Genomic DNA, 27,817 nt, shown 5'->3' on the forward strand with positions numbered 1-27,817 from the left:
GAAATGAATAAAAGACAAAGTATAAAGTAAGAAATTAAATGACCAGTAAATTCACTTGACACTATATTAACACATTACACCCTAAGGGCGTGGGCGGGAAGTCCATTCCTAGATCCTAAGCAAGGGGAAAGAACCCACCTCGCGTGAATACAGGCCTTTAAAAAAAACATTTAAAAAATACTAAACAAATTCCAAAAATCCTGAAAAAATCAAAGTTAAATCGCAAAATGAATGTAGTTTCAGAAAAATATAACTTTATGTCTGCGCAAACTGTTGGAAATGTTCTGACTTTAGTTCAATCGGGGTGTGCGACCGTCGCTCTCACTTTCAGCCTCGCGGTCGGGCCCTAGATCTAAATTCTAGATTTTCTACGTCTGATCAATCCGAATCGCCTCAAACTCTTGCTACAACGTTTTCATCAAAATCTGAGTCATCTGATTTGCCATATACCTGTTTTTGCTCAAATCCATCGTTATTTCCTTATTCGAACTCAATTGTGTTGGTTTTCAACAAGTCAAGACACTTTCGAAGTGTCGGTAACGCGATCGTACTTCGTTCGGCTCTAATACTAAAACTACTGCCCCGAAAAATTTCGTTTCGGTATCAAACGAAAGAAGAAACTTTTTGCAATAACTATGCAAATCAAAATCTCGGCCCCAGTGTCTCGCCAAGGCGAAATTTCGTTTATAAGATGCTGGGTCGGCGCGGGCGGTTCCAGGCGAGTCAGGGTGGAGCGCGTAAGGGAATTTGTGGGCAATTCCGGGCGAGTTAGGGTGTAATGTGTTAATGTTTTCTATTTTGCCTCAGAAGGGTACACAGTATTTATTGTTTAAAATCTACTCTCTCAAAAAATGGGGACTGTTTGGGTTCTATTTCCTGATCGGCTGATTGAGATTTGAAATGGAAGTCCTGAAGTCCTCTGTGCTGGTGAATATATAGATTCTTTTTTATTTTTGCTGTCAGTTGAGGTGGAAGTCCCGCCCCTGTCTGTCACTCCACTCAGTGCCTGCGAGGTCAACAGGGTCAAGCCGAAAGTTGAAATTAACCCTCCCTTGGAACCCGAGGATGTCTATCTTAAAAGAGAGGTGCTCCACGTGTACTTAAACTAAGCTTGTTGGTGGGTTGTTTGAGGGTGTTTCTGATAGGTTGTTCTTCTTTACTGCCTTTCTGATGTCTGTCTGTCGTGTTTTGGCTTTTCCAGCACAAAACAACTGTTATAGTATTGATGTTGGCTCTTAAAATCAAACATGAAGCTAGTTGCTGTTTTTTATGATAGAGTCAAACTTGTTGAAGATGATCACCCATTGTCAAGGAGAAAAAGGTAATCTTAAACAGGTGGTTCACATAGTGTCATAATTTTAGAAAATTCAACGGGGGGAGGGAAGAGGGATGGGAAGTGATTGTTCATTTGGAGGATTTTCTTGGACAGGTGGCCATTAGAGAAGTTTCAACTGTACTCTATTTGCTGGCATTGTATTTTTTTTTACCTTTACCACAATTCTCTCTATAAATGTAAGCAATGAATAATTCTGTTTTTTTTTCAGTATAGATCAGTGTAAGAGCTATGCAATCTGCATTCTGTAACTTATTCTATACGTTAAAAGAGCATTTGTTTGAATTTCAGACATGCAACCTTGAGCATACCAGCCTCTTTTTATACTGCCATTATTATGGGGCCTTGTCACACACACAGAAAAATCTGAGTTCAATTCCTTGTGGGGAGAATTTTTATTGAGTACTGTATCTTGGTCTTCCTGCTGGGATGTTGTATCTCTCTCAGCCTGGATTGGCTCACCTCCATTAATGATCTAAATTTTGTAAATTGGGGCATACATTTTTTTTTAGGGTGACCTTATTTAGGCCACATATGGCCTAAATAAGCTAAACCCCCCTCCTTTACCTTATTTGGGCCACAGGTGGCCTAAATAAGCTAAACCCCCCTCCCTTACCTTATTTAGGCCACGCCTGTGGCCTAAATAAGCTAAACCCCCCTCCCTTACCTTATTTAGGCCACACCTTTATACAAAGTCACAGAAATATTCCTTTTGTGCTTATTGAGGTACAGTGCAGGGTGATTTTACCAGCAAGGATAATTGGACAAAATGGGCAGAATCTTTATTGCTAATGGTCATATTTAGACAAATCCTATATCATTGTCTTTTTTTTTCTTAACTGCTCATGGTTATTAAAGAGTAAGCCAACTAGGTAGTAATTTCGGATTCCTAATACTAATATTATGGGCATTCTTAAAATTTTTAAACTTGTTTTTAGCGCTTTTCTCAATGTAAAACGGATTCCGTAAAAAAACAATGACCATATCTTTCTTTTTCAAAGTATTGTGCATATATTTGTGTGAAACTATATATTCTATGCTTTCATGTACATGAAAAAAGCTAATAAAGGCAAGCAAAATGTTCTTCAGAGACACAGATCTAGTAGTAGGCCCACTGAATTTTTTTTTATAAACCGGGAAAGATGACCAGAAGATAACAAAATTATTTTATGATCTTCACTTGCACTTGCAATTTTTTGGATAAATTATAGTCTACCTCATTGTCTTTTTTTTCCATAATTTTTCTTCACTATTCATGACAACTGGCATGTATTGTTTTCAGTTATTATCAAGAAAGTGGATAGGCGGACTACGGGGTCTATCTAGCCAAAAGGATAGGTGGACCCCGGGGTCTACCTAACAAAATGCTAGGATTTAGGATGTGAACCCCGGAGTGAGCGTAGTGAAATAAGTAGTAGATCTAGGTTTAACTAAGGATCGGTGGACCCCGGGGTCAACATAGTGAAATAAGTAGATCTCAGTTTATTTTATAGTAGGACTGGCGGAGCCCGTGGTCAACGTAGTGAAATTATAAGTAGATCTAGGTTTAATTAAGGATTGGTGGACCCTGGGGTCAATGTAGTGAAATAAGTACATGTAGATCTAGGTTTAATTTTAAGGATTGGTGGACCCTGGAGTCAACGTAGTGAAATAGGTAGGTTTAAGGTGGACCCCAGGGTCTACCTAACGAAATGCTAGTTAGGTTTTTAGAATAGGTGGAACCTGCGGGGTCACCGTAGTAAAATAAGTAGGTTTAATCTAGGTTTCCCGGGGATCCACCAATCCTTAATTAAACCTTCTTATTCCTCTACGGCTATGGTGATTCCGGGGTCCACCAATCCTTTTAAAATTAACCCTACTTATTTCACTACGCTGACCCCGGGGTCCACCAATCTTTAAAGAAACATACTTATTTCAATACGGTGACCCCGGGGTCCACCTGTCCTAAAACCTAGTATTTTGCTATGTAGACCCCGGGGTCCACCTTAAACCTGCTTATTTATCACTACGTTGACCCCGGGGTCCACCAATCCTTACTTAAACCAAACCTTATTTCACTACGGTGACTCGGGGGTTTACATCCTAAAACCTAGTATTTCGCTTTGCAGACCCAGGAGTCCACCTATCCTCTTCAGGACTAAACTATTATCAATTTGCAATTTTCATTGATTAGCTTCTTTTTTTTTTAAATATTGAATCAGAGACTCGCTTTCTAAAAAGTCCACTGCTAATGCTATTCTTTTCAAAGAAAATGGCACATTTTGATTTTATGACATGTTGAAAAAAGAGAGTTTTAAAAATATCCCGAAAACAATATAAAATGATGATATAGATCTCTCTCTCTCTCTCTCTCTCTCTCTCTCTCTCTATATATATATATATATATATATATATATGTGTGTGTGTGTGTGTGTATTTTATTATATGTACACTAAAAGACTGAGCAGAGGCTTACAATGTAAATTCTCTGCTCTACAAGTAGAGAAAATCTTAAGTTTGCGCAAAACAGATTTTAGAAAAAAAGTTGGATCTAATTATTCTAATAAAAGTAAAAGTGATTGTTATGCTGAGATTTGTTATTATTAACTCTGGAAATACAGTTACTTGCTGAATCTAAAAGTAACTAGAACTGTGCAATTCGTTTTATTTCAATTCCAAAGCCCAAAGGCATAGCAATAATAAGTTAGATCTAGATCTAGCAGTTGTAGGCTCTCTGGCTACTTCTAGCATAGGCCTGCTACTACTGATTCTAGACAGGGAATCTAGATCTTGCCATCGCCTGCACTATTAAAGTCAAATATATGGTAAAATAAAAACAAAACTGAATTTTTTGTCAGTCAGTACATCCCAATTGCCATAGCCGCACGTATTAATAGTTGAATAATGCGATACCGAAGCAACACATTATCACAGTGTGCAGGGGAGAGCGAGGTGCTCGGTCGATTCGGTGGTTCGGCTTTTGTAGATCTATGCATTTTTTACGGAAAGCCCTATTACCTGGCCTATTACTAGATCTATTAGTGTTGTGAAAACTTCAACCTCTACAGCTCAGGCGTCAAAAGATGCTGGAAAATAATAATACGTCCTGAAGTTTCATAATTTATTTTTATACAGAATAACACAGTACACAGCCAGTAGTTTTTATTTCACCGAGTTATAAAAATGGCCTTCGTATAAAAATAGCTTGTTTTCAGAAGCAAATTTTAATAGTTCTAGTTCTACCGAATCGATTTTCAGGCGAATTCAACCATTTTGATGATCTTTGTTTTCCTTGTAAATAGATGTAGATCTAGGCCTGTCGGATGTGGCAGTGTGATTAACACTGAGTTGTTTAGATCTAGATCTAGACCCATCAAAACACGAGGCTTCGTGGCAGATCACAAAAGTCTACGGGGCTTATCGAGGCCGATTCGCCCTGCTGCGAGCACGTTCACTAAACTGCCTATAGATAGAATCTACTACCAAATATTCTCTACACGATCTTTGCTACTACTACTACTAGGCCTACTAGCCTACATGTACTACTACGAGACAGTAAGAGAGCGTGTCACTCAGACAAAGATAGTGTAACTTTGACTCAGCCACGTAGTGTACACACTTTTTATACCCCAAATTTAACCTGGAAGTCCATTCGGAGGATTTGACCTTTTCACTTGACCAAAGTGTGCCAAAATGGTAGCCTAGCTTTTGCCCCTCCATGAAGGAAAAATCTGGCCCTCATTCAAACCATTGGGATTGAGCAAAATTTTGCGTATTGTGCTTTGTTCTTTACAATATTCATTATGGTTATGATTTATAAGTTGTACACTGAGACAAAACCGTACTAAATGAGAAAGGTGCACCATTATGAAAGTGGAACGAACTCAGTTGCCTGAAAAGGGTAGTTTGAGCATGTGTGGCCTGAATAAGCTAAACCCCCCTCCCTTACCTTATTTAGGCCACAGTCCACTGTGGCCTAAATAAGCTAAACCCCCCTCCCTTACCTTATTTAGGCCATATGTGGCCTAAATAAGCACTCCCTTTTTTTTATTGGAAAAAAAATGTAAGCATCAAGATGGCATTAAAAAGGTGGGATTTTTTCACGTTGCTTTTCCTCTGTGATTACAGGAAGTTGCTGAATTTGGCGAGGTGTTTGTCATGAGCAATGGAATCATCAAAACATACATAGACTTCAGTGGTCGTATCTTGTCATTGAAGAGATTTGACAAGGCCACCAACAGGTAACTCTGCTTGTTTAACTCTTTATCTTCGGAGGGGGGGTTTTCCTACCAGGACAAAGCCCTCTTGTGTCACGAAACTTGAAAGTGACACATATGTCACTAAATTGGTCCTTAAACTAAATCAAATAAACCTATTTTGATAGTTCTTCATCTATGAAAGAACTGGAAAAAGAGACTTGTTTTTGGCAACTGCCGAAAACAAATATAATGTCGGCGGTCGAAGTCGTCTTAAAGGAATGTGCTAAAGCCACTGCTAGTGGCTCACCGGCGCAGCGATTTTGACTGTGAGCTGTTGGGAGCAGCTTGCCAGAGGTAAGGAGTTAATCCGCTCATACCCAGGAGGTTGTATCTAAGTGCACAACTTAATTTGTCTTAACTTTGCAGTCAACATCTTGAACATTAGGTAGCGTAAACACGGCCTCGCGGGCACTCGCGGCCTTCTGACCGCGTGGTATCGGTAAAATCGGGGTAATTCCGATCGCCGTTTCTTTGCTCTTTCGATATAAAACACCAAATGCCGTACACTGTAAAAATTCAGCTTTTCCTCGTTACAATGGTGTAAGTTGTTTATATGTCCGATTATTAGGAGCTGGAGAATCGCCGACGAAAGCGAAGCCCTTCGCGGTCGGAATGCGAGGTCGGCCGGTTGAAAAATTGACACGCGTGCATTCAAATGCTTCGCGGAACGAGGGATGATTAAATACCGTCTTTTCATTGGCGGAGAACTGTAGAGCTTTAAACGGGCTTTCCCGTGATATAAGTTTAGCCTTTGGCGTCTTTAAAAATACCGCCAAAATGTTTAAAGATCCCTTTTTACACAAAATATGTATAATACCGACTTATTACAGGTATCAATTAAAAGATCAGTTCATTTTCTATTAGAATAAAGTTATTAACTTGGAATTATTTTTCATCAACTCGGAAAGCATGTGACCCCGCACGCGGGGTACACTACAGTAAAGAGCCGACTCGCTCGCCGCGGGGGCCGGTGCGGCGCTGCCGGGTTCACGCTCGGTGTTTTTGTCGAAATAACGACAGATCATCGTGTTTGAGGCGATAAAATACTGATTTGTAAAGATCTCACAGTCTTGAAAAAAATTAGGCTCCATATATTTGTTATAGTGATTGTACTCTGTTAATGTGGAGATGTTTAGTGCACTTGGTACTCTTTTATTGTCTGTCAAACATGGGGTTGCAGCCAGTGACTGACTTTAACAAATTTGATAAAATTTTAAACAACTACAATATTTTCTTAAAAATTGACGGAGAGGTTAAAAAATGGTACCAAAATGCTCAGTGGATATATAGGCCTTTCAAATGGAACAGATAAATTTGGCATACAGCTAGTTTGAAAATTTAGTTTCTGGTACCTATGAACATTCTGCCTTTCTTTTTGTTTTTATGTTATCGGTTTGTCTTCTCTATTATTTGTTCCCTTTCCTTTCTGTCGTTCTTTTTTTACTTTATGTGTTTGTCCTTTGATTTTCTTTGTCTGTCATTCTTGGCTTTTGTTGGGGGTTTTTTATTTTTTATTTCTTCCTTCTGTTGCAAACTCTTTTTGTCCTTTCATCTTACATTCTCTTTCCCCCCCCCCCCCCCCCCCCCCCCCAAAAAATGTAGGTCCTTTTTTTCTTACCCACATTGGCTTCTTTCTCCCTGTTTTGATTTTTTATGCATTAAACAACCGTTATCATATTGTGCTTGTCTTGACTAAAAAAGAAACAACAAAGTCGTAAATGGACAACAGAAGCTGCAGAAATATCCCAATTTGTTTTTCTTATGTCATGTCGTCTTGCAAGAAGTTAGTGGGTGGTTGACAGGTGCTCTGGTGTGTTTTGCTCCTTCTTTTCTATCAAACATTTATTATCCTTTATCTCCCTTCCCTGTTTTCTTGTAAAACGTCTAATCTACGCCACTTGTATGATTGTAATGTGTTGCAATTGATGTAAAGCTCTTTCTAAAACTAAAGAAGGTTATCATTTTGTCAAAGAAACTGTTTGGATGAGTGTATAAGTTTAATATTCATTTCAACTTGCAGGTGGACAAAAGAAGCTGTAGATCCTAAGTTCCCCATGAACCAGTTTGTGCTCTATGATGATGTTCCTCTCTACTGGGATGCTTGGGACATCATGGACTACCACCTGGAGACAAGGTATTCAACTATAGAGGGGATTTTAGGTCTTGCAGGAGATTATTTTGGCCGATGCTACTTGCCTGATATTGGGTGACTAGCGCCAGGCTACTCGCCCGATGTCGGGTGGCCAGCCTCAGGCTAGTGTCAGGCTACTTGCTCGATGTCGGGTGGCTAGTGTCAGGCTATTCGCCTGATCTAGGGTGACTAGCATCAGAAATGCAGCGCTGTGATGCTATTATAGATTGTCTTACTACTAACAAGATGTTTCAATTGCCATATCTCGCGTCTGAACGAGTCTTGGGCGCTAGATCTACCTCGTCTTCTTAGCGCGTGACGGCCCGTGATACGAGTGTAAACAAACGTTCCAGCACTGAGTTGAAAGCGATAAATTTTGTCTTCGGGCAGAGGGAGAAAGAGAGAGAGGGGGGGGGAGAGAAAGAAAGAGAGAGAGAGAGTGACTGAATTTTGCGCGATTGATCACGCGAATTTTAAAGGAGCATGCGCAGAAATCCCCACGGGCCAGAACACGGGACATGCGCAGAAATCCCCAAGGGCTAGAAGCCACAGGCCAGGCGGGGCTAATCGACCAAATTCGATCGCCTGGAACCTGCGCAGAAATCCTAGATCGGGCGAGTAGCCTGGCGCTAGTCACCCAACATCGGGCAAGTAGCCACTACGTTGTTTTTTTTTGTGTGTGTTCCGGAGTCGTAATAAAAGGTTTTAGATGAAGTTTACAATGTTCACCCTTTAAGAAAACTGCAAGTCAAAGTTTTCACGAAAAGGGATTTAGAAGATTTTTTCAAACTGATATCATGTGAGTGTACATGAGCTTTGGAAAGGAAAGGGAGGGGGGGGGGTATCATAGGACTTGTGCAAAAAGTTCCCAAAATTTCGCAGGAGTGTTGTGGCACTTCTAATAAACAAATATGATGAATGGTTGCCCTCAGGAAGCCTTTGAACACTCTGGAGATGATGGCCAATGACACCAACAAGCTGAGAGGGGTTGTTGAGGTGAGTGGGGTTGTTTTTTTTTAGATTCAGTAATAAAGCAAAAAATTGTTTCAGAAGCATGTATCTTCAAACTGTTTACTGATCAAAAGGACTGACTGAGATATTATTCGACGGGCACCATTAAATTCATCACACTGATGTCGCTTGGTTCTCCTTTGCTCCTGCAGTGTGTTGTCACCTTCCTGTCGTCTCACTTTACTGTTGTTTTACTTCCCTTTTTTGTCCCTATTATCTTACTAGGTTGCCTTTCATTTATCTTAACTGCTGACTGGTAATGAAATTGTAATGCCTTTTTCTGTGATACTATTTGTTGTTGTTGTTCTTGTTTTATAGGAATGGTACCTTTTCTTTTTAAATCTCTGTATTTATGCATGCCATTGCAAAACAAAATTCCCAAGGGGATGAATAAAGGGGCATCTTTTCATTTAATTCATTTTCATTTTTGCAGATTTTGCTGAAAATCAATGAAGATAATTACATCAAGCAGGACCTCATTTTGGATGCTGGCAGCCCGTACTTGAGGGTGAAGGTCAAGGTATGGAGGAGTTTATTTTACTGTTCTGGCCCCGCGGAAAATTGCATTTTTGAAACAGAAAAATTGCAAAAAATTGCAACCTTCCCATCCCAGGCGCATAAGTACAGGCTTAACATTTTTAGTTTAATAAAAAACATGACAATTTTGAGTACCGGTAGCATAAAAGCAGCTCAGCCTTTTAAAAGATCATGACAAACAATACAGATTCATCAAATGTTATTAACATTTACTAGTAACAACACACCAGTACGTTAACAATAAAGTTATCGACCAAATATAATATGATAATGCGTGACACAAAATAACGGAACCTTGGTTTTCGTAATAACTTTTAAATGAAGGCATAAAATTTGGCCAAATTTAGTATATGCCGGGTAGGCTTCTATGCAAAAATCTAGAAGTGTATGAGGTTTATTCTATAAAAAAAAAAAAAAATTGACGAGAGATTTTCGAAACAACCTCTAAATACAAAATAAGCTTATGCTGTCTTCGGGTTTTTGCTGTGGCTGTAAAAATCTGTGAGCCTAACTATAAAGGTTTTATATAAATAATTAAAATGCGTGATTGCTGAAACCAAACATGGTTTTGGCAGTTGATGTTCTTCTTGCCTCTCCTCAGGCCCAGATCAGGATTCATTTTGTATCTTTAGGGTAAAACTAGTTAGAATTAATTGTCTGTCATACCTAAGTCACTCTTGTGACTTATCAGTGTGCTATGCTAGTGTCGGGATATATGTTTTAATATAGTTTCTATTGGTATGGGCTAGGGCTTTTGAAGTCAGTTTGGCAATCACCCTGCACTCAATTCCAGATTCAATACTGAATGATAGTTGCCCTTAACGATAGTCCATAAATTTTTATTTTTTTTAAAACCTCGCCTCATTTCATACACACTGTTCATATTAACTTGTGCACTCCCAAACACCTCCTTGCCCTCCCCACATATACAATACATACACACGTGAGAGCATGCACATGTGCACGCACAGACACACACACACATGTGCATGCACAAACAAGTTTTCAAAATATAATTACCCGATATCACGGAAAGCAAGCGCGTTCGATGGGGCAACGATCATCTTTTTTTTCCTTCTTTGTCTTTGTACTACCTGATTTTGGGCCAAAATACCTGAAACTGACTCTGAATCTACCTGAAATGGGAACTTTGAGGTAGGCAGCCCTGTAGATGATCTAAATTGTATCAACAATAGGGACATAGAAAAATACTTACATTAAAAATAAACAACATCCCAGCTTATGTCGCTCTGGAAATAGAGCACTCAGTCATGTGTCATGTGAGAGGACTGGGCTGAGAGGAAAACTTATAAGAAAGAGGGGGGGTGTGGGATGAGAGAATTGTAGCTACTTTAGTTTTGTGTCTTGAACTTGCATGTGTTGGTCAAGCTCAACATGTACTGGCTATCAACAGTCCTTTCATTTGTAGATAAGTTTAATGAAATGGAATAGCCTTCTGGTGAAACAGGAAAGATTAATAAAGCCAGTTGACTCCTTTTGTTATTTAAAGTGAAACTTTTGTTTATATGTTGAAAGAATTTGACACTACAATAGCTTTGTAATTTACTACAGGAGTGGAGTATATATTCAGTCTCAAAATTTATGTTCAATTAACCAAGGACAACTTAAAAGTGTGCCCTGGAAACGTTTTTTAATTTGGAGAAAGGGCTTTTTCGACATCTGTTTCCTCAGTTTGGAATTATCCCCCATTACATGTAGGAGAGGCACCTACATTGATAGCATTTAAAACTGGTCTGAAGACACATTTATTATTCAAATCCTATTTTACCAGATAGTTTGAGTCTTCGTTCAACATTGAGATCAGCAGCCACAGTGACTGTCTTTTTGTGAATGTGTTTTTTTTGTCTGATTAAGGGTGCATATAAAAAAAACATACTTGAAAGGATTTTTGTACATTGAATAGACTAGTATGCATGAAATATGTCCGTGTGTTAGTTGTCAGATTCTTTATTTCATTTTATTGTAAATTACCTAGAGCCACCTGGGAGTGGCCGCCATAGAAGTGATGTTTATTATTAGTAGCAGTAATACTAGTGTTAGCAATTGGTCTTTTAAATATTTTGTATATATCCTTATAAAACACCCCTGAAGCAGTTGCTATAAATAATTATCTTCAGCAATTTTTTGTGAAAATTCTCATCCATTTGTGCCATGAGATATGTGGGATTGATGAAGTTTGTTAAAGTAAGGTGAAAGTTGTGTTGTCTTGTACTCCTAGGTCTGAATCATGTTAATAATATTTCTTAGTTTCTTTTACTCCCAACAACCACTACCACTGTTTTACCGGCCTTCTTTTTCTCTATTCACATTTATGGTGTTGATTGTAGGTCATGGCAGCTGTATATTCAAGCGATATTCTCACTAAAGAGACCAAATGTGAATACTAGTTGGACTGAAATAACCCTTTTAAGTTGCAACAAAAATTACGCGAGAAATCTCTCAGATAATTCCCTCTGAATGCCAGGCCACGTGGAACATGAACCGCAAGTGTCTCAAGGTCGAGTTCCCCACCACTGTGCACGCCACTGAAGCTTCCTACGACATACAGAGTGGCTTCCTGCGCCGACCCAACCACTACAACACTTCTTGGGACTCTGCAAGATATGAGGTGAGCTCAGGCTTTATTTATGATCTCTGTGACCGTGAAATGTTGCAGTTTCAGCTCTTTCATTCCAAGGGTTCAAAATATCTCCTTTTAGAGTTCATATGTCATTTGCTGGCATGTTATTTTACAATTTAAGCAGTTTTCCTTTTGATTTAGGTGATATTCAACATTTTGCTTTCCAGTGGCGGCTGATCTTACCAATTCGTATATTAATGGGAATATAAAGTAGAAAGGTGTGTGTTTATAAACTTACTTTCTCATTTTTGTAACTTAGTTTTTGAAAGGAAATAATGTTTTCAGTTTAGGGAAAATTGTAGTGACTCTGTTTTATTAGATTTGTTTCCTAACATAATTATATTAAAAATGGCTGATGATTTCTGATTTTTGTTTATGAGTATTATTATGACTGTGGCAATTGAAATCTCTTTTTATTGAAACTTGGCTAATGAAGAAAGCATCAACTCTTTTTTTTTATCAATTTATGAGCACATGATCATGTTGTTTAAAGAAAAGTCAGTGACACATTGATGCCTGGCTCAGAAAGAGTTAATAGAAAAATGTGTAAATAGCTTTGGGCTGAATTGTATTAACTCATTTGGTGCAGATCCATGATCTATTGCCTTTATACCTAGCATAATTTGTTTCATGTCTGACTTTAGCTGTGCATATATATGTTTATTTTCTTTCACCATTTATTTTAGTTTTAGTCACTTTTTCATATTCCTCGTTCATTTTCCTTCATTGGGGTATATAAATTATAATATGAACACATTTTATCCAACAAAGTGAGCACCCCAATATATCTGTTGGCCAGAGAAAAATTTGTCTGACATACGTATGTGGAATAAACCCTTCAGCCTTCAGTAATTCTTTCCAGCATAGATGATCCTGAGGATGAAAAAAGAGCAAGTTCCCACACATATTTTATTTGTGTTTCAAAGTAACAGATTTGTACAGAGTATGACAATTTCCACTTTCCGTTACATGTTTCAAAAGAGAATGGTTGTTTTGTTAATGTACTGTAGTTACATTTTTCTTAATATCTTTCCAGGTGTGTGGACATAAGTGGGCGGACCTGTCAGAGCATGGTTTTGGTGTCAGTGTTATGAACGACTGCAAATATGGCTGGGCTGCAGTCGATGGAGTTCTGCGTATGTCCCTGTGAGTGTCTATTTGTCCTTTTCTTTTTGAGCGCAGCATAAACTGTTCAATAAGTTTTGTAGATTATTAATGATTGGGTTAAAATTGTTGAGCCTAAAAATCAGACCCAAATTTCATTCATTTTTAGACTCTTTTGACTCACAGAACCCGGGTTTGAATCCAAATTGAGAATTTTTTTTTAGCTTAAGTTGTTTTGGAGAGTTTTGTTCACGCTCCACTTGGTAAGGTCTTATCAGTGGGTGGTTGGCAGGTGCTCTGGTGTGGTTTGCTCCTTTTTTCCAGTCAAACATCTATCGTCCTTATTTATCACCCTTCTTTTTTGTGTTCGCTACTCCCCTGTAACACCTCTAATCTTTGGCACTTATATCCTGATTGTGGTGTAAGTTCCGTAAAACTCTTACTAAAACAAAATTAGGGCCTATCAGATGTGGATCAACAACTCAAATATGTTTGTTGTCTTTTAATTTGCTTTCTATTAATATTAGTACTCCGGCTAACAAAAGCAGTAAAAGGCTCTACTTTCGTTTTCTCAGTTTTATTATTGATGACACACAATCTTTTTTGTTCTTTTCTTCTTTCTGTGACCCAGACTGCGATCTCCGAAAAACCCGGATCCGCAAGCTGACATTGGAGTACATCGATTCTCATATGCCATTATGCCTCACTTTGGTATGTTTGCGAAGTATTATTAATCCATATGTTTTCCATGTTGTAATTTTTAAAAACTAGACTCATGCTCAGGTAGTCTGCACACATTCATGCATACTTCATTGTTCTGCTCGTAGTGGATTCAAGGTTTCTTTTTGTCTGTTTTAACTCACTTGCGACTGGGCCCTGTCACCAGTCACAAGCGTTGAAGACTGGCGTTTTTTGGGGGTATTTCAATAAATCACCACAACTCTCAGAATTACCCTATTGTAATCATTTTTTGACACAGTAAAGTAACATTCAAGCTTAATCTAATACAAAAAACTAAAGTTGTTTAAGTCTAATACTTTAATTTGTATGATTTTTAAAAATTGGCATGAATTTGATTTCCCGAAAAATTTCCAGAGACGTGACAAGTAGAATGAAATTCACTGCAACAACAAAAATAAAAGTTCAAAGTGTTCTGGTTTGATTTGTATACATGTGCGAGTGTTTGGTGAAAATATAAAAGCTAGTCTGTGCATTGATTCAGACCCATACACTGAATTACATGAGACAGATGTACGGCATGACGTTGTGATTTCGTTGCGCGAAAAACAACACCGGTACTAGTGCTAGATCTAGCCCTAGAACTACGACTCGGGCCGTGTTCGGGTACATATCCAGGATCCTAACTATTAGACACATCATATTCTGAGACACTAGAACCAGTAAAACGCACAGAAGTATAGAAAACGGCGAAATTATGTGATTCTTGTTCATGCGACTTCTTCGACCGTTACTACGACGCGACTGTCGGATTACTATCAGCTGTGTATAGAAAAAAAACAAAGCGCGAGTTCCGGTTCTGTTCAACCCCAGTTGGGGTCACTGTTCTTCACCTTCAATAATTTAAAAACTACCGGCCCCAGAGATACGAAACGAAGTCTAAGTTGCTCAGGCTTGGCCAAACAAGGGTACGAGGCGGGTTTCGCGATCCGTGCGTGATTTGTAGAGCAAAAAAAAAATTCCAAAGTTGGTCACGCAGGGCTTGTGAGACCCGTCGCGAGCGTCGCGGCGGGGGTCACGCAACTGTTGTGTGACCCTTCTGAAGTGAGTTATTGCAATTCGTGTCACAGCATTCCTTTTTTGTTTTAGTTTGGCGCTGTAGCAGCAGTATTTAACTCTCTAATATAGTGCAATAAGAAAGCTAGCATAGTGTTTACCGGAGATATTTCCAAGGATGTTGAAGTTGTAAGCTAAACTGTGCCCACTTGGCACTCTGTTCTATGATTGGCAAATCACATACTCCTTCACTCAGGAGTTTCTGTCTATTCGTCTTGTTTTATTACACTTTAAATGAATGCTGCCAAGTTAATGTACAGTCAAACCTGTCTAAGATGACCACCTCTTGTGGAGGAGAAAAGTCATCATCTTAGACAGGTGGTCCCCTTGAGCAGTGTCATAATATAGAAAAAACGCAAGGGGGGGGGGTAATTTTTTCAAGTGATTGTCTTGGACAGGTAGTCGTTAGAGCAGGTTTGGCTGTACATCTGTTCTACTCTAGTAGAAGAAACTGACAAAAATTGCTTTTTTTTAAAAAGGGTGACCTTATTTAGGCCACATATGGCCTAAATAAGCTAAACCCCCCCCTCCCTTACCTTATTTGGGCCACACCTGTGGCCTAAATAAGCTAAACCCCCCTCCCTTACCTTATTTAGGCCACATATGTAGTCAGAATAACCAAACCAATGTAAAGCATTGTTTTCTTTACAAGTTACATTATTATTTCTTTAAAACTCTTCACATCCATTTTCCTTCACAGCCGTATTGTACATGACATGTGATGTAGAATCAATTTAAGGTCCTTGGAAAGGTGACCAGAAAATAACAAAATTATTTTATGATCTTCACTTGCACTTGCAATTTTTTTGACAAATTAAAGTCTACCTAATTATATTTTTCCCCCTCATTTTTCTTCACTATTCATGACAACTGGCATGTGTTGTTTTCAGTTATTATCAAGAAAGTGGATAGGCGGACTACAGGGTCTATCTAGCCAAAAGGATAGGTGGACCCCAGGGTCTACCTAACAAAATGCTAGGTTTTAGGAGGTGAACCCCGGAGTCGACGTAGTGAAATAAGTAGATCTAGGTTAAACTAAGGATCGGTGGACCCCGAGGTCAACATAGTGAAATAAGTAGATCTCAGTTTATTTTATAATAGGACTGGCGGAGCCCGTGGTCAAAGTAGTGAAATTATAAGTAGATATAGGTTTAATTAAGGATTGGTGGACCTCGGGGTCAATGTAGTGAAATCAGTAGATCTAGGTTTAATTAAGGATTGGTGGACCCTGGGGTCAATGTAGTGAAATAAATACATGTAGATCTAGGTTTAATTTTAAGGATAGGATTGATGGACCCTGGAGTCAACGTAGTGAAATAGGTAGGTTTAAGGTGGACCCCAGGGTCTACCTAACGAAACACTAGATAGGTTTTAGAATAGGTGGATCCTGCGGGCACCATAGTAAAATAAGTAGGTTTAATCAAGGTGTCCCGGGGGTCCACCAATCCTTAATTAAACCTTCTTAATCCTCTATGGCTATGGTGACTCCGGGGTCCACCAGTCTTTAAAGAAACCTACTTATTTCACTGCGGTGACCCCGGGGTCCACCTGTTCTAAAACCTAGTATTTGCCTAGGTAGACCCTGGGCCCCGGGGTCCACCTTAAACCTGCTTATTTATCACTACGTTGACCCCGGGGTCCACCAATCCTTACTTAAACCAAACTTTATTTCACTACGGTGACTCCAGGGTTCACATCTTAAAACCTAGTATTTCGCTATGCAGACCCCGGAGTCCACCTATCCTCTACAGGACTATACTATCTATTATTATCAATTTGCAGTTTTCATTGATTAGCATTTTTATTTTTTATATTGAATCAGAGACTCGCTGTCTAGAAAGTCCACTGCTAATGCTATTCTTATCAAAGAAAATGGCACAATTTGATTTTATGACTTGCTAATAAAAAAAAGAGTTTTAAAAATATCCAGAAAATAACATAAAATGATTATATAGATCTATATATATGTATTTTATTATGCATACTAAAAGACTGAGCAGAGGCTTACAATGTAATTTCTGTGCTCTACAAGTAGAGAAAATCTTTGCGCAAAACAGATTTTATAAAAAAAGTTGGATCTAATTATTCTAATAAAAGTAAAAGTGATTGTTATGGTGGGATTTGTTATTATTAACTCTGGAAAGACAGTTATTTGCTGAATCTAATATTAACTAGCACTCTGCAATTCATTTTATTTCAATTCCAAAGCCTAAAGGCATCGCAATAAGTCAAGTTAGATCTAGATCTAGCAGTTGTAGGCCCTCTGGCTGCTTCTAGCATAGGCCTGCTACTACTGATTCTAGACGGGGAATCTAGATCTAGCTATCACCTGCACTATTAAAGTCAAATATATGGTAAAATAAAAACAAAACGGTGAATTGTTTTGTCAGTCAGTACATCCCAATTGCCATATCCGCACGTATTAATAGTTGATATAATGCGATACCGAAGCAATACGTTATCAGTGTGCAGGGAAGAGCGGGGTGCCCGGGTCGCTGACCGGTTGGTTCGGGGGTTCGGCTTTTGTAGATCTATGCATTTTTTACGGAAAGCCCTATTACTAGATCTATTATTAGTGTTGTGAAAACTTCAACCTCTACAGCTCAGGCGTCAAAAGACGTTGAAAAATAATAATACGTCCTGAAGTTTCATAATTTATACAGAATAACACAGCCAGTAGTTTTTATTTCATAGAGTTATAAAAATTGCCTTATTTTCAGAAGCAAATTTTAATGGTTCCAGTTCTACCGAATCGATTTTCACGCGAATTCAACCATTTTGATGATCTTTCTTTTCCTTTTAAAAAGATGTAGATCTAGAATCTAGGCCTGTCGGATGTGGCAGTGCGATTAACACTGAGTTGTTTAGATCTAGAATCTAGATCTAGACCCATCAAAACACCAGGCTTCGTGGCCGATCACAAAAGTCTACGGGGCTTATCGAGGCCGATTCGCCCTGCCATGTGCACGTTCACTAAACTGCCTACTAGATAGAATCTACTACCACAGATTCTCTACACGATCTTTGCTACTACTACTACATGTACTACTACTAGACAGTACGAGAGAGTGCCACTCAGGCAAAGATAGTGTAACTTTGACTCAGCCACGTTGTGTACACACTTTTTATACCCCAAATTTGACTCGGAAGTCCATTCGAAGGATTTGACCTTTTCACTTGACCAAAGTGTGCCAAAATGGTAGCCTAGCTTTTGCCCCACCATGAAGGAAAAATCTGGCCCTCATTCAAACCATTGGGATTGAGCAAAATTTTGCGTATTGTGCTTTGTTCTTACAATATTCATTATGATATATAAAAGTTGTACACTGAGACAAAACTGTACTAAATGAAAAGGGTGCACCATTATGAAAGTGGAACGAACTCAGTTGCCTGAAAAGGGTGTCCCCCGGTAGTTTGAGCATGTGTGGCCTAAATAAGCTAAACCCCCCTCCCTTACCTTATTTAGGCCACATGTGGCCTAAATAAGCTAACCCCCCCCCTCCCTTACCTTATTTAGGCCATATGTGGCCTAAATAAGCACTCCCAAAAAAAAAACCACTCCATTGAAATCGACATCAAGAACTTAGTTTATTCTTTTTTGCTCTCCAAATATCAGGAAGTTTCCAAGAGGCCAGAACAATCCAGCATGCACTGGCCTTCAACAATCCTCTGAGGACTGTTTTGGCCCCACCACAGGTCAGCACAAACCCTTCCCCAGGGGCTGCGGTTGTTGGTCAGGGCGAGTGGCTCCATCTGGACTCAGACCAGGTCATACTACAAGCAGTGAAAATGGTGAGTGCATTATGTCAAATACTTTAGGGTCATCCTGTCTTGTCAAGGCTGTTTCTCTCAGTTTGTGCAGAGTTTGGTGTTTGAAAATGTTGCCTAAATACTTAAATACCATGACTTGTGGTCTGTTTTATTCTGGCTTATACAAGACTTATAGTGTCAGAGCTATGAAAATGTTGCCTGAATACTTAAATACCATGACTTGTGGTCTGTTTTATTCTGGCTTATACTGATAAGGGTCAGAGCTATCGCTCAACAGACCTTGAGAAATGAGCAAACGAGTTGAGGACAGTGAGGTATGTGATTGGGGTATTTTCGCTATTTGAATTCAATAAAGATTAAAAGAGGCTGAACTTCATCTTTAACAAGTATCACTGATAGGAGCGGTCCAAGCAGGTAGAGAGGAATGAAATCTCTAACGACCGACTTGATGAACTGCTTGATGCAATACTGGAGGATACGATCTGGAAACAAAATTTTATGATTAGAGCGTTGTGCAGTATAGCGCTCCTAATTCTCGATGCCATCTATGCATCATGGGGGAAGGAGAGAGAGAGAGAGAGAGAGAGAGAGACTATTTATAAAGTCTCTGGCATGACTCAGATGTTTTCTGATTGGTCAGTAAAAGCAGGTAGTGAAAAAATACAGTTTTTATTTCCATGACAGGATTAAAAAGAAAGGCTGCAGAGAGAGTAAGGAGCCCAGAGGACGGGCAAAGGGGAGGGGGGAGAGGGGCAGAAAGTGGAGATGAAAGCAGATGACAGAAATTGGTTAGTGAGCAGGAAAGCAGGTGAAAAGAGAACATTTTAGAGAAGAAAATTGTCCATCGCTGTTAGGTTTCAAACCTGTGACCTATTGAATGAGAGGCGAACACCATAACCTCTAGACCACCAGAGCCCCTTGTGTGAGGTTTGAACTAGAGTAGCCATAGAGAAAGACTCCTTATTTTGTCAAGTTTTCACAACCCAGAAGAAGACTTCCTTAACACATTACACCCTAAGGGCCTGGACGGTAAGTCCATTGTTAGATACCAAGTTAGGGGAAGGAACCCATCTCCCGTGAATACAAGCGTTTAAAAAAACACATTTTAAAAATACTTAACGAATTCCAAAAATCCTGAAAAAAATTAAAGTTAAAAAGAAAACTGAATGTAGTTTCAGAAAAATATAACTTTATGTATGCGCAAACTGTTGGAAATGTTCTAACTTTAGTTCAATTGGGGTGTCCGACCCCTCACTCTCACTCTCAGCCTCGCAGTTGGGCCCTAGATCTAAATTCTAAATTTTCTACGCTACGTCTAATCAATCTGAATCGCCCCAAACTCTTGCTACAACGTTTTTATCAAAATCAGAGCCATCTGATTTGTCATATATGCTCGTTTTTGCTCAAATCCATCTAATTTTCCATTTTCGAACTCAATTGTGTCGCTTTTCAACAAGCCGAGACACTTTTAGTGCGAATAAACGGGTTATTGGTCCAATGGACTGAACAGCTGAAAGTAAGGAACTTCCGTGCAGTTCGTTGTTGTTTCTCATACGCAAGCATGGCACGGCGAGTTGTATCAAAGTTTATTGAAACTCTCTATAATTTTGGTGAAGATTTAAGTGAAAGAGAGGTATCAGATAGATAATTTCATAAATCAAAATGTGAATTCGCCTAGCAGTGATGAAGATGACAGAGAAAATGACATTAGACCTAGATCTAGGTCTAGACCAACATCGTCTGTCGATCGTGAGTCTGACTTGTCAGCGAGTACGCAGCCTGGTCCGGCTGGGGGTGATGATAAATCTAGATCTAGCCCCAGTACTAAACTCTAAACAGCCCTCAAAGTGGAGAAGATATATAATGTACCCAGACCTGGGACATCTATTGACAGATCTAGTCCTAGCACTAGCTGCACTGACAATGAAAACACTTCTCTGCCTCTCAGCAAGGAAAATCTAAGATCTTTTTTTTTTTTTCTTTTTCAAAATTAATTATCACTCACATTTTTATGCTACTTCACTGTACACACTCATGCTTCATTCTCCTACACACAAACACACACTGCCACAACTATTTTGTGTAAGTTTATTAGATTTCTGCTATGTCACATCACTTCCTTTTTTTTCCAAATTTTTTTTCTGAGGTAAATTTGTCCCAACTTTCTGTCCCATACATTTTTTGTCATTCATTCTTCACAAAATGTGTTTATTGTGTCTATTGAACCCATATCTTATTAAAAAGCACAGAAAATTTCAAAGAAATAGCATTTCATTTCAATTTTTTATGAATTTTCAAAAAGTGGGGGAAATGGGTGGTCCCCGGGGGCTTGGAGGCAAATCGGGGCGAGATAATCTCGATTTGTGTACAATCTATTCTTGAAGGTCTTTAATGTTATAATTTGGAGAAGCATAAAGAACATTAGCAGTGTAATTTCTGGGTTTTTTATCTTTCTTTAAAGCCATAAGCATGAAACCGAAGTTTGTTTTTGAGCAGACTCAAATGTAATCTCTATACTCACGTCACTTTTCTCCACCAGGCTGAGGACTGCGGCAAAACCATCATTTTACGTGTCCACGAGGCGTTCGGTGGATGTACACAAGTGAAGATCACTACTGGGCTGCAACTGGCCAGTGTCCAGGCTTGTGACGGTCTGGAGGAAGTCCTCAAAGAAGAGAATGTGCAGGAGGGTGTGTCCTGGGAGTGGAAGGATAGCCAGGGAACAATTTCCCTGAACTTATCACCTTTCCAGATTGTCTCTCTGAGGTGTCAGCTGTCATAAGCTTGAGTTGGACTTTGGTGGAAACATTCTTCACCAATTGCATTACGCAGTCTATAGTCTACATGGTTTACTTAATCTTTAGTGTAATGCATCTTCATCGGACAGAAATGTTTACTATGTTGTGAGGATGGATTATGAAAAAAAATGCGATCTTTGGAATTGAGACCTATAAAAGTGTATGTGTACACCATATCAAGAGTATGTAAATGAAGGGTTATGGTTTTACTGTATCATCATTCAAAACTGCTGCTGCTTTCATGGTAATGACTTGGTATATTTAAATGCCAGTATTGTAGACTTATGTTGAAGAAAAGAAAAATGAACATGAAGCCTTGTTCTGATGGTAGAGTGTAAAATTAAATCCTCGCGAGTTCTTCAGGAGTGTTCTTACCTCTTTCCGGACGTATCGCCGATATATCGGCGCGAGTCCACACCCCTTGCGGACGTATAGCCAAAATATTGGCTGTGATAGGGTGCCTCAGTATTGTTTCGTTTTAACATGATCCGTCATTTATAATTACTTTTTATTGTTATTTAAAACTTGGAAAGGGTTTAGGAAACAAAAACATCTTGTTTCACTTCGTCAAAGCGTGGATTGGAGAAAAAACGAGTGAATTAGTTCTTGTGGTCTTGCATCAATAAAACGATGTAACCGGACTCAGTATAAATATCATAACTCTAACAAAAATTGGAATTGCTTTAAAAAAAAAAAGCTGCGCATTCAGAAATGTATGGATTATGCTCTTGTCCTGTTTCACATGTTTGGTGAATGTCATTTTTCCGTCAAAATTTATTTTTCTTTTCACCATCGTCATTTCTAACTCTTGTAATGCATACTTATGTTCAAAATTAATCCTTGTTTCATGTTGGAATGTATTCCTCATTCAATTTCCTTCAATTTGATATATATGTTACGATTTGAGTGATGGTTTTGCTTATACAGTGGAAACCATATATAACAGGCCCGGTAATAACAGGGATCTGGTAATAACAGGGATTTTTAAAGTCCCAGTTTTTTCCTTCTCTTTGTCTCTATTAAAAGTTATCGGCAATAACAGGGCCTCATCGGAGCCCAACCGGTTATAGCAGGGTTATAGCTCGTTAACAATGTGTAAAAAGTAAGAGAGAGAGTAACGCAGTGATGGAGCAAGCCCACGCAAGCCATGCCACTGCAAGCACACGCGGTGTGTGAAGCGAGAGAGGGCTGCAGTGTGCTGCAGACCTCGATCTAGCCCGAAACTTAGCAACACGCACGTGTAATGTGTCACCAACGATGTCAAGCGCAAAAGAAAATGCCTTTCAATTGACAAAATATACGAAATAATCCAGGCTGTTGACAAAAGGCAAGCTCCACTTGCAGAGATTTGTCGTCAGTTCAACATTCCACAAGGGTCGATTCAAACCATTATCAAGGATACAGAGAAGATAGTGGCAGCAAACTCCAATGGAAAGTTTGCTCTGGATCGAAAGATGATGAGACTACCCGATGCAGATGCTGTGGACCAAGCTCTTCTGATGTGGTTTAAGTAAGGAGGCAAGGAGAAAGTTTATGCCAAACCCTCTGTTCGTGGGTACGTGTGGCAAGGGAAGCTACCCATGAAAAAGTACGGCTGGATTAGCCCACAAATGCTTACTTTCCTTGCATTTCTGATTTAACAGGACATTTTCTCTACTCCCACCATCCCTGTTATATCAGGTTTCCACTGTATAAAGTTATTTTGTACACCACTTGTATAGCCTAAGCGAGCCACAAGTTAATTACGTCTAGACCCCAAAAAAACTACGTCCGGAAAGAGTTAATGAGTGCTCACTATTCATATCCAAAAGTTTTTAAAAATAAATTTAGCTCACTGTTTCCATATGTCCAGAGTTAAAGGGATGGATAAAAACAGTCGCCCTTGACCTCTGACCTTCCTTCGTTGTCCTTTGTGAGTTATTTGGGTAGTCTATGAGAATGTTTGATGATATCCTTGGTACACTTTCCTACTGTTTAATTGTAGCCCTTATTAAGACTCCATAGGGCTGATCTAGACTAGAAGACAAACTACTTTCTAGTTAATCATGCTCCGCTTCATTCATCCCATGACTTGCATCATCAGGGGGAACTGAGCATAGGAGATGTTGAGAGTTTTGTCCATGTCTCTCTTCCTGTCGTCCCGCCGAGGAGTCCAATCTTACATCAATTTAACCCTGTCAGACCGTACATCGGGCATACTCAAAACATCAACTATGTGCCAAATTACTGCTTGACCAGTAATAGGGAGGCCGCGTCATAAAATCACATCATATTTAAAAATAGCCAGCCAATCAGCTCTAAACTCTGCATTTAGTGCGAGAACTGATCATTGCAAATGGTCGACTCCATGAGGTTGGACTGCAGTGTTGTTTGTCTTCTAAATTTTGGATTTTTATCGTCATGAAGAGACATGCTGATGAACCAAGCACTTCGACAGGAAAGAGGGCTAGGTCTCAACTGTTTACCACACATGAAGTGCTTGAAGACCCATCGGATTATGAAGGAGATCTTGATCATGACTTCGAGAGCAGTGGTGGTAGTAGTAGATTCTAGTGATGAAAGCATGGACTTCGACGATAGTGGTGATGATGAACCACATGCGTTTCTGCACTTTTGATCAGGAGGCCAGGTATAGGGGGAAGTTAGGTTAAGGGGGTTAAGTCTGACAGGGTTAATGGGACCAGCTTTTTTTCATCAGGTTACTTTTCCTAATGTGGGAGTGGAAAAGAAGGGCAAGGCCCCTCAGTTCCGGTCTCTACAAACCAATCCAAGTTGTCTAATTGTTGTGTTTTTCTCTGGCCTTACATGGACTGTTAGATTTTTTGTTGCTCATGGGTCAGTTTCAGGGCATTTGTATTCATACTGCAGTTCTAATCAGACCTTAGTGAGGGTCAAATATAGTTGAAGCTTAGGATTTTACTTGCAGTAGAGATTTGATTCAGATTCATACATTTTGTCTGTTGGTCATGCCCCCACATAAACATTTTTTCTACTAAGTAAATCCTAGTTGGTATAGAAATTATTTTTGACTCAATAATTGTTTTCTTCGGTCAAATTTTTATTTTACTGGTAGTCATATTGGGCACAATGTCCGGATGTAATAATATTCACTTCAGTGGAAAATGTCAAAACATGGCGAGTTCATTTCACAATTCAGGAATACCAAGACAAAATTTTAACTTCTTCATATTGTCTCTGTGATGTGATTTTTTCTGGTCTCATGTACTGATTTTCTTGCTCAATGTGGTAAGTGAAAACAATATCCTTTTATGCTCATTTATAATTCAGCCAGCAAAAAGTGCCATTGCAGTACCCACTTCACTTACACAGTAACTTTATTCACTGATAATACATTAAGTGGTATTTAGTGAAAATTATTTCTCTAAGTGACAAAGTTGTTCAGTATAATATGTTGTGGTAAAATAATCTCTGCAGAGTGAATATCTTTGCTCTGTAATACATTATGTGAAAGCTCCCTTTGCAAAATTTGAATTTTTCTTCTTTAAAGTAAACTTACACATACCATAAGACGAGTGTTTTTTTTAATTGTTTTTTAACGCCTTACTAGACCCATGTCAATTTGAAAGCATTGCACTTGCCCTCCTGCCCAGAGGTTCTATTGAATATAAACCTCTGAGCAGGAGGGCAAGTGTGGAAAGAAAAGGGCAAGAAAAGAAAACCTGAGAAGAGGGAGCGGGAAAGATTGAGATCAATTTTTTCTTTAGTACCGTATGTGTTGATAACAATGGTCAGAATTAATCATGAGAAGTAGTTATGTAGCGAGCATTCAATATTTTTTTTGTTACCCGTGAGACTAGAGGGTGTAGTAAAAAAACTAGCAGGCTGCTTTGCAGACAGTAGGTTAAATAAATAACCCTGAGTTCAGCACAGCTATATATCATAGTGTCAGAGCTATTGTTTAAGGACTGAGATCTAGGCCTACTGATTTGTCAGAGTCGAGAAATGAGTAAACGGGTTGATGACAGTGGACGCCAAGGTGATAGAATCAACATATGCTCGAAATGTGCATTGTGTCCTGAAGATAAGACGAAAAGGGTGCTGACAGGACTGCACCGACATTGTCACTCATTGTGACTGTGGCATCATCAATTACCAACTTATTACTTATAATGAGATGAACCTAAGATCATTTTTTTAAACGTTTCCATTTGCTATGGGAATGGAGAACAAACACAAGCAACTTCTGTCATATCCATTATATACATGTATTCCATTATAAAACTTTCAAATGGGCACAAGATCAAAGTTGGGAGAGAGATTTGTCATGACGCGGAAATGTTTGTGAAAACCCAACTCAAGATGAAAGCATTAATCGTTTTGTCCTAGCGAGGTTGTAGCCTTACAGTACAGTAGTCTCCGCCAAAACGCACGGTGCTCGGGAGGGCTCCTTAGCGTGTGTTTATACGGAGTGTGCGTTTACATAAACCTTTGCAAGGGGAGGAAGGGACGCAGTCATCTCATTGCCTTGATATTCTAGTGACCTCCCTTTGGGGTGGGGGTCACAGAATTCTACACTTATAGAAGCGGAACTCCCTCTTTGCGATCGCTGATTCGCTGTGAGGAATTGAAACTAAAACATGGCGGCCAGTTGAGGGCACCTTTGGCTGTGCTGCACAGCGAAGCTTCGCGTTGCTATGCACGCTGATGTTAGTGGTAGGGCTTGGAAGACACCTTACATCAGTATTTTAAAACTTTCTTCAAGGAGGAAATATAGTGAAATAGTCTAATATATGTACATTTTTATAATGCCAACAATATGTCATAATTGGCAATGTTACAATGTTTTTGTATTTGTATTGTTGGTTTGTTGTTTTTTTAATGATGGGATGGGATCTAGATCTAGATAGATCTAGATCTCTAGATCTACTAAAGATCTTCACAATCACAATACACTTGATAATAACACTAATTATGAACATTAATTCTGTTGGCAAAATATCTAGATATAGTCTTTATTAGTTCTAGATCTACGATAAAGGGGACGCTGACAGTAACATTTAACTTAAGGCCATCCAAAGAAAGCAAAAAAGAACAATATAAGCCTTTTCTCCAATTTACTAGAAAGAGATAAATAAATTGAGCTTATATTGAGGAAATGTATTATTTCTCACTTTAAGAATTCATCTCTGTGTTTGCATCAGTAGTGTGTACAACAACATGCTTTGTTTAAAGCACGTGCGAGTCTAACAAATACAAGAGATTGGAGAATGTGTCGGTAGCACATAAAATACATAGGCCTATTGTACATGCTGCCAAAAACACAAAATGCAGAAAAGGCCTCAAAATATTGGTTTACACATAAAAGCCAATAATGCAAAACAGAGTAAACAAGAGTGGAACTGGCATATGTTTCCTGAATATATGTTCAAAGTCATTTTCTGTGTGTTGGGAGTGTAATTTCTAATGCATGAATGATAGGCTCATTCAGATGAGATAATGAAGAAACTTGTGTCTACAGTCACAACAGAAAGAGTTCCATGGTGAGTGATCACTGGTCAAGGATTTCAGAGCTGTGTGCATTTTGAGAAAAATTTATCCCCATACCCTGGATCACATGTTGAGGGGATGGGCTTGTCCCCCTGTAATCCCCGCACACAGTAAACAAACACATATTTTTGAACACGAATATAAGAAAAAATAAGTGGTCTCGTAATAGTTACGGATCAAATTGAAGTCCTGTTTCAATTCGATTAATTGATAAAAGTGCGTATCGCAATGCGTTGGCCACCCCCTGCCCTATAGGCCTATGCTATTTAATAAATACATTCGTCAGACCTGGAATCTTTAATGCCCGCACACAGTAAACAAACACACATTTTTGAACACGTATAAGAAAAAATAAGTGGTGTCTTGTTACGGATCAAATCGAAGTCCTGTTACAATTCAATTAATTGATAAAAGCGTGTATCGCAAGGCATCGGCTAACCCAGCACTATTACGCTATTTTATAAATACATTCGTCAGATCTGGAATCTTTAATCTTTAATTTTTAATCCCCGCACACAGTAAGCAAACACATATTCATGAACACGTATAAAAAAATAAGTGGTCTCTTGTTACGGATCAAATTGAAGTCTTGTTACAATTCAATAAAATTGATAATTGCAATGCATTGGCTAACTCAGCATTATACGCTATTTAATAATACATTCGTCAGATTTGGAATCTTAAATTATAATCATAATTATATGTGCCCGCGCGTGGAAAGTGAAAGGAATTAAAAATGCTTTCAAAAACAATTATGAAAGTAACATAATTAAAGTAGGACTACATGTGCTTATAAAGGCCCAAAAAAGTGTATGGATGCTGAAATGAATGTTTCAGATGAAAATAATACGCTATCTCTACTACTGTAGTAGGCCTATGCGGTCAAAAATTTATTATCAAATATCTAGGCTACTGAACTATCGAACACCTAGATCTAGATTCTCCTACTTT

At 38.9% G+C, this 27,817-nt stretch overlaps 1 protein-coding gene across 1 annotated transcript in view; it reads left to right on the forward strand.

Annotated features, from left to right (window-relative positions):
- The window catches only part of LOC101850379 (alpha-mannosidase 2C1), a 97,529-nt gene extending 75,338 nt beyond the window's left edge, over positions 1-22,191 (forward strand). Inside the window, exons 21-30 of the mRNA XM_005089523.3 lie at positions 964-1,085; positions 5,441-5,553; positions 7,592-7,705; positions 8,635-8,698; positions 9,147-9,233; positions 11,736-11,879; positions 12,928-13,037; positions 13,627-13,706; positions 18,406-18,581; positions 21,100-22,191. Of these exons, the coding sequence (XP_005089580.1) occupies positions 964-1,085; positions 5,441-5,553; positions 7,592-7,705; positions 8,635-8,698; positions 9,147-9,233; positions 11,736-11,879; positions 12,928-13,037; positions 13,627-13,706; positions 18,406-18,581; positions 21,100-21,342 (1,253 nt within the window). The 3' untranslated portion in view covers positions 21,343-22,191. The remainder of the gene's footprint in view (positions 1-963; positions 1,086-5,440; positions 5,554-7,591; positions 7,706-8,634; positions 8,699-9,146; positions 9,234-11,735; positions 11,880-12,927; positions 13,038-13,626; positions 13,707-18,405; positions 18,582-21,099) is intronic.
- The last annotated feature ends 5,626 nt before the right edge of the window (positions 22,192-27,817 follow it).

The sequence above is a fragment of the Aplysia californica genome, unplaced genomic scaffold (genome assembly GCF_000002075.1).
Source record: "Aplysia californica isolate F4 #8 unplaced genomic scaffold, AplCal3.0 scaffold00006, whole genome shotgun sequence".
Classification (NCBI taxonomy): Eukaryota; Metazoa; Mollusca; class Gastropoda; order Aplysiida; family Aplysiidae; genus Aplysia; species Aplysia californica.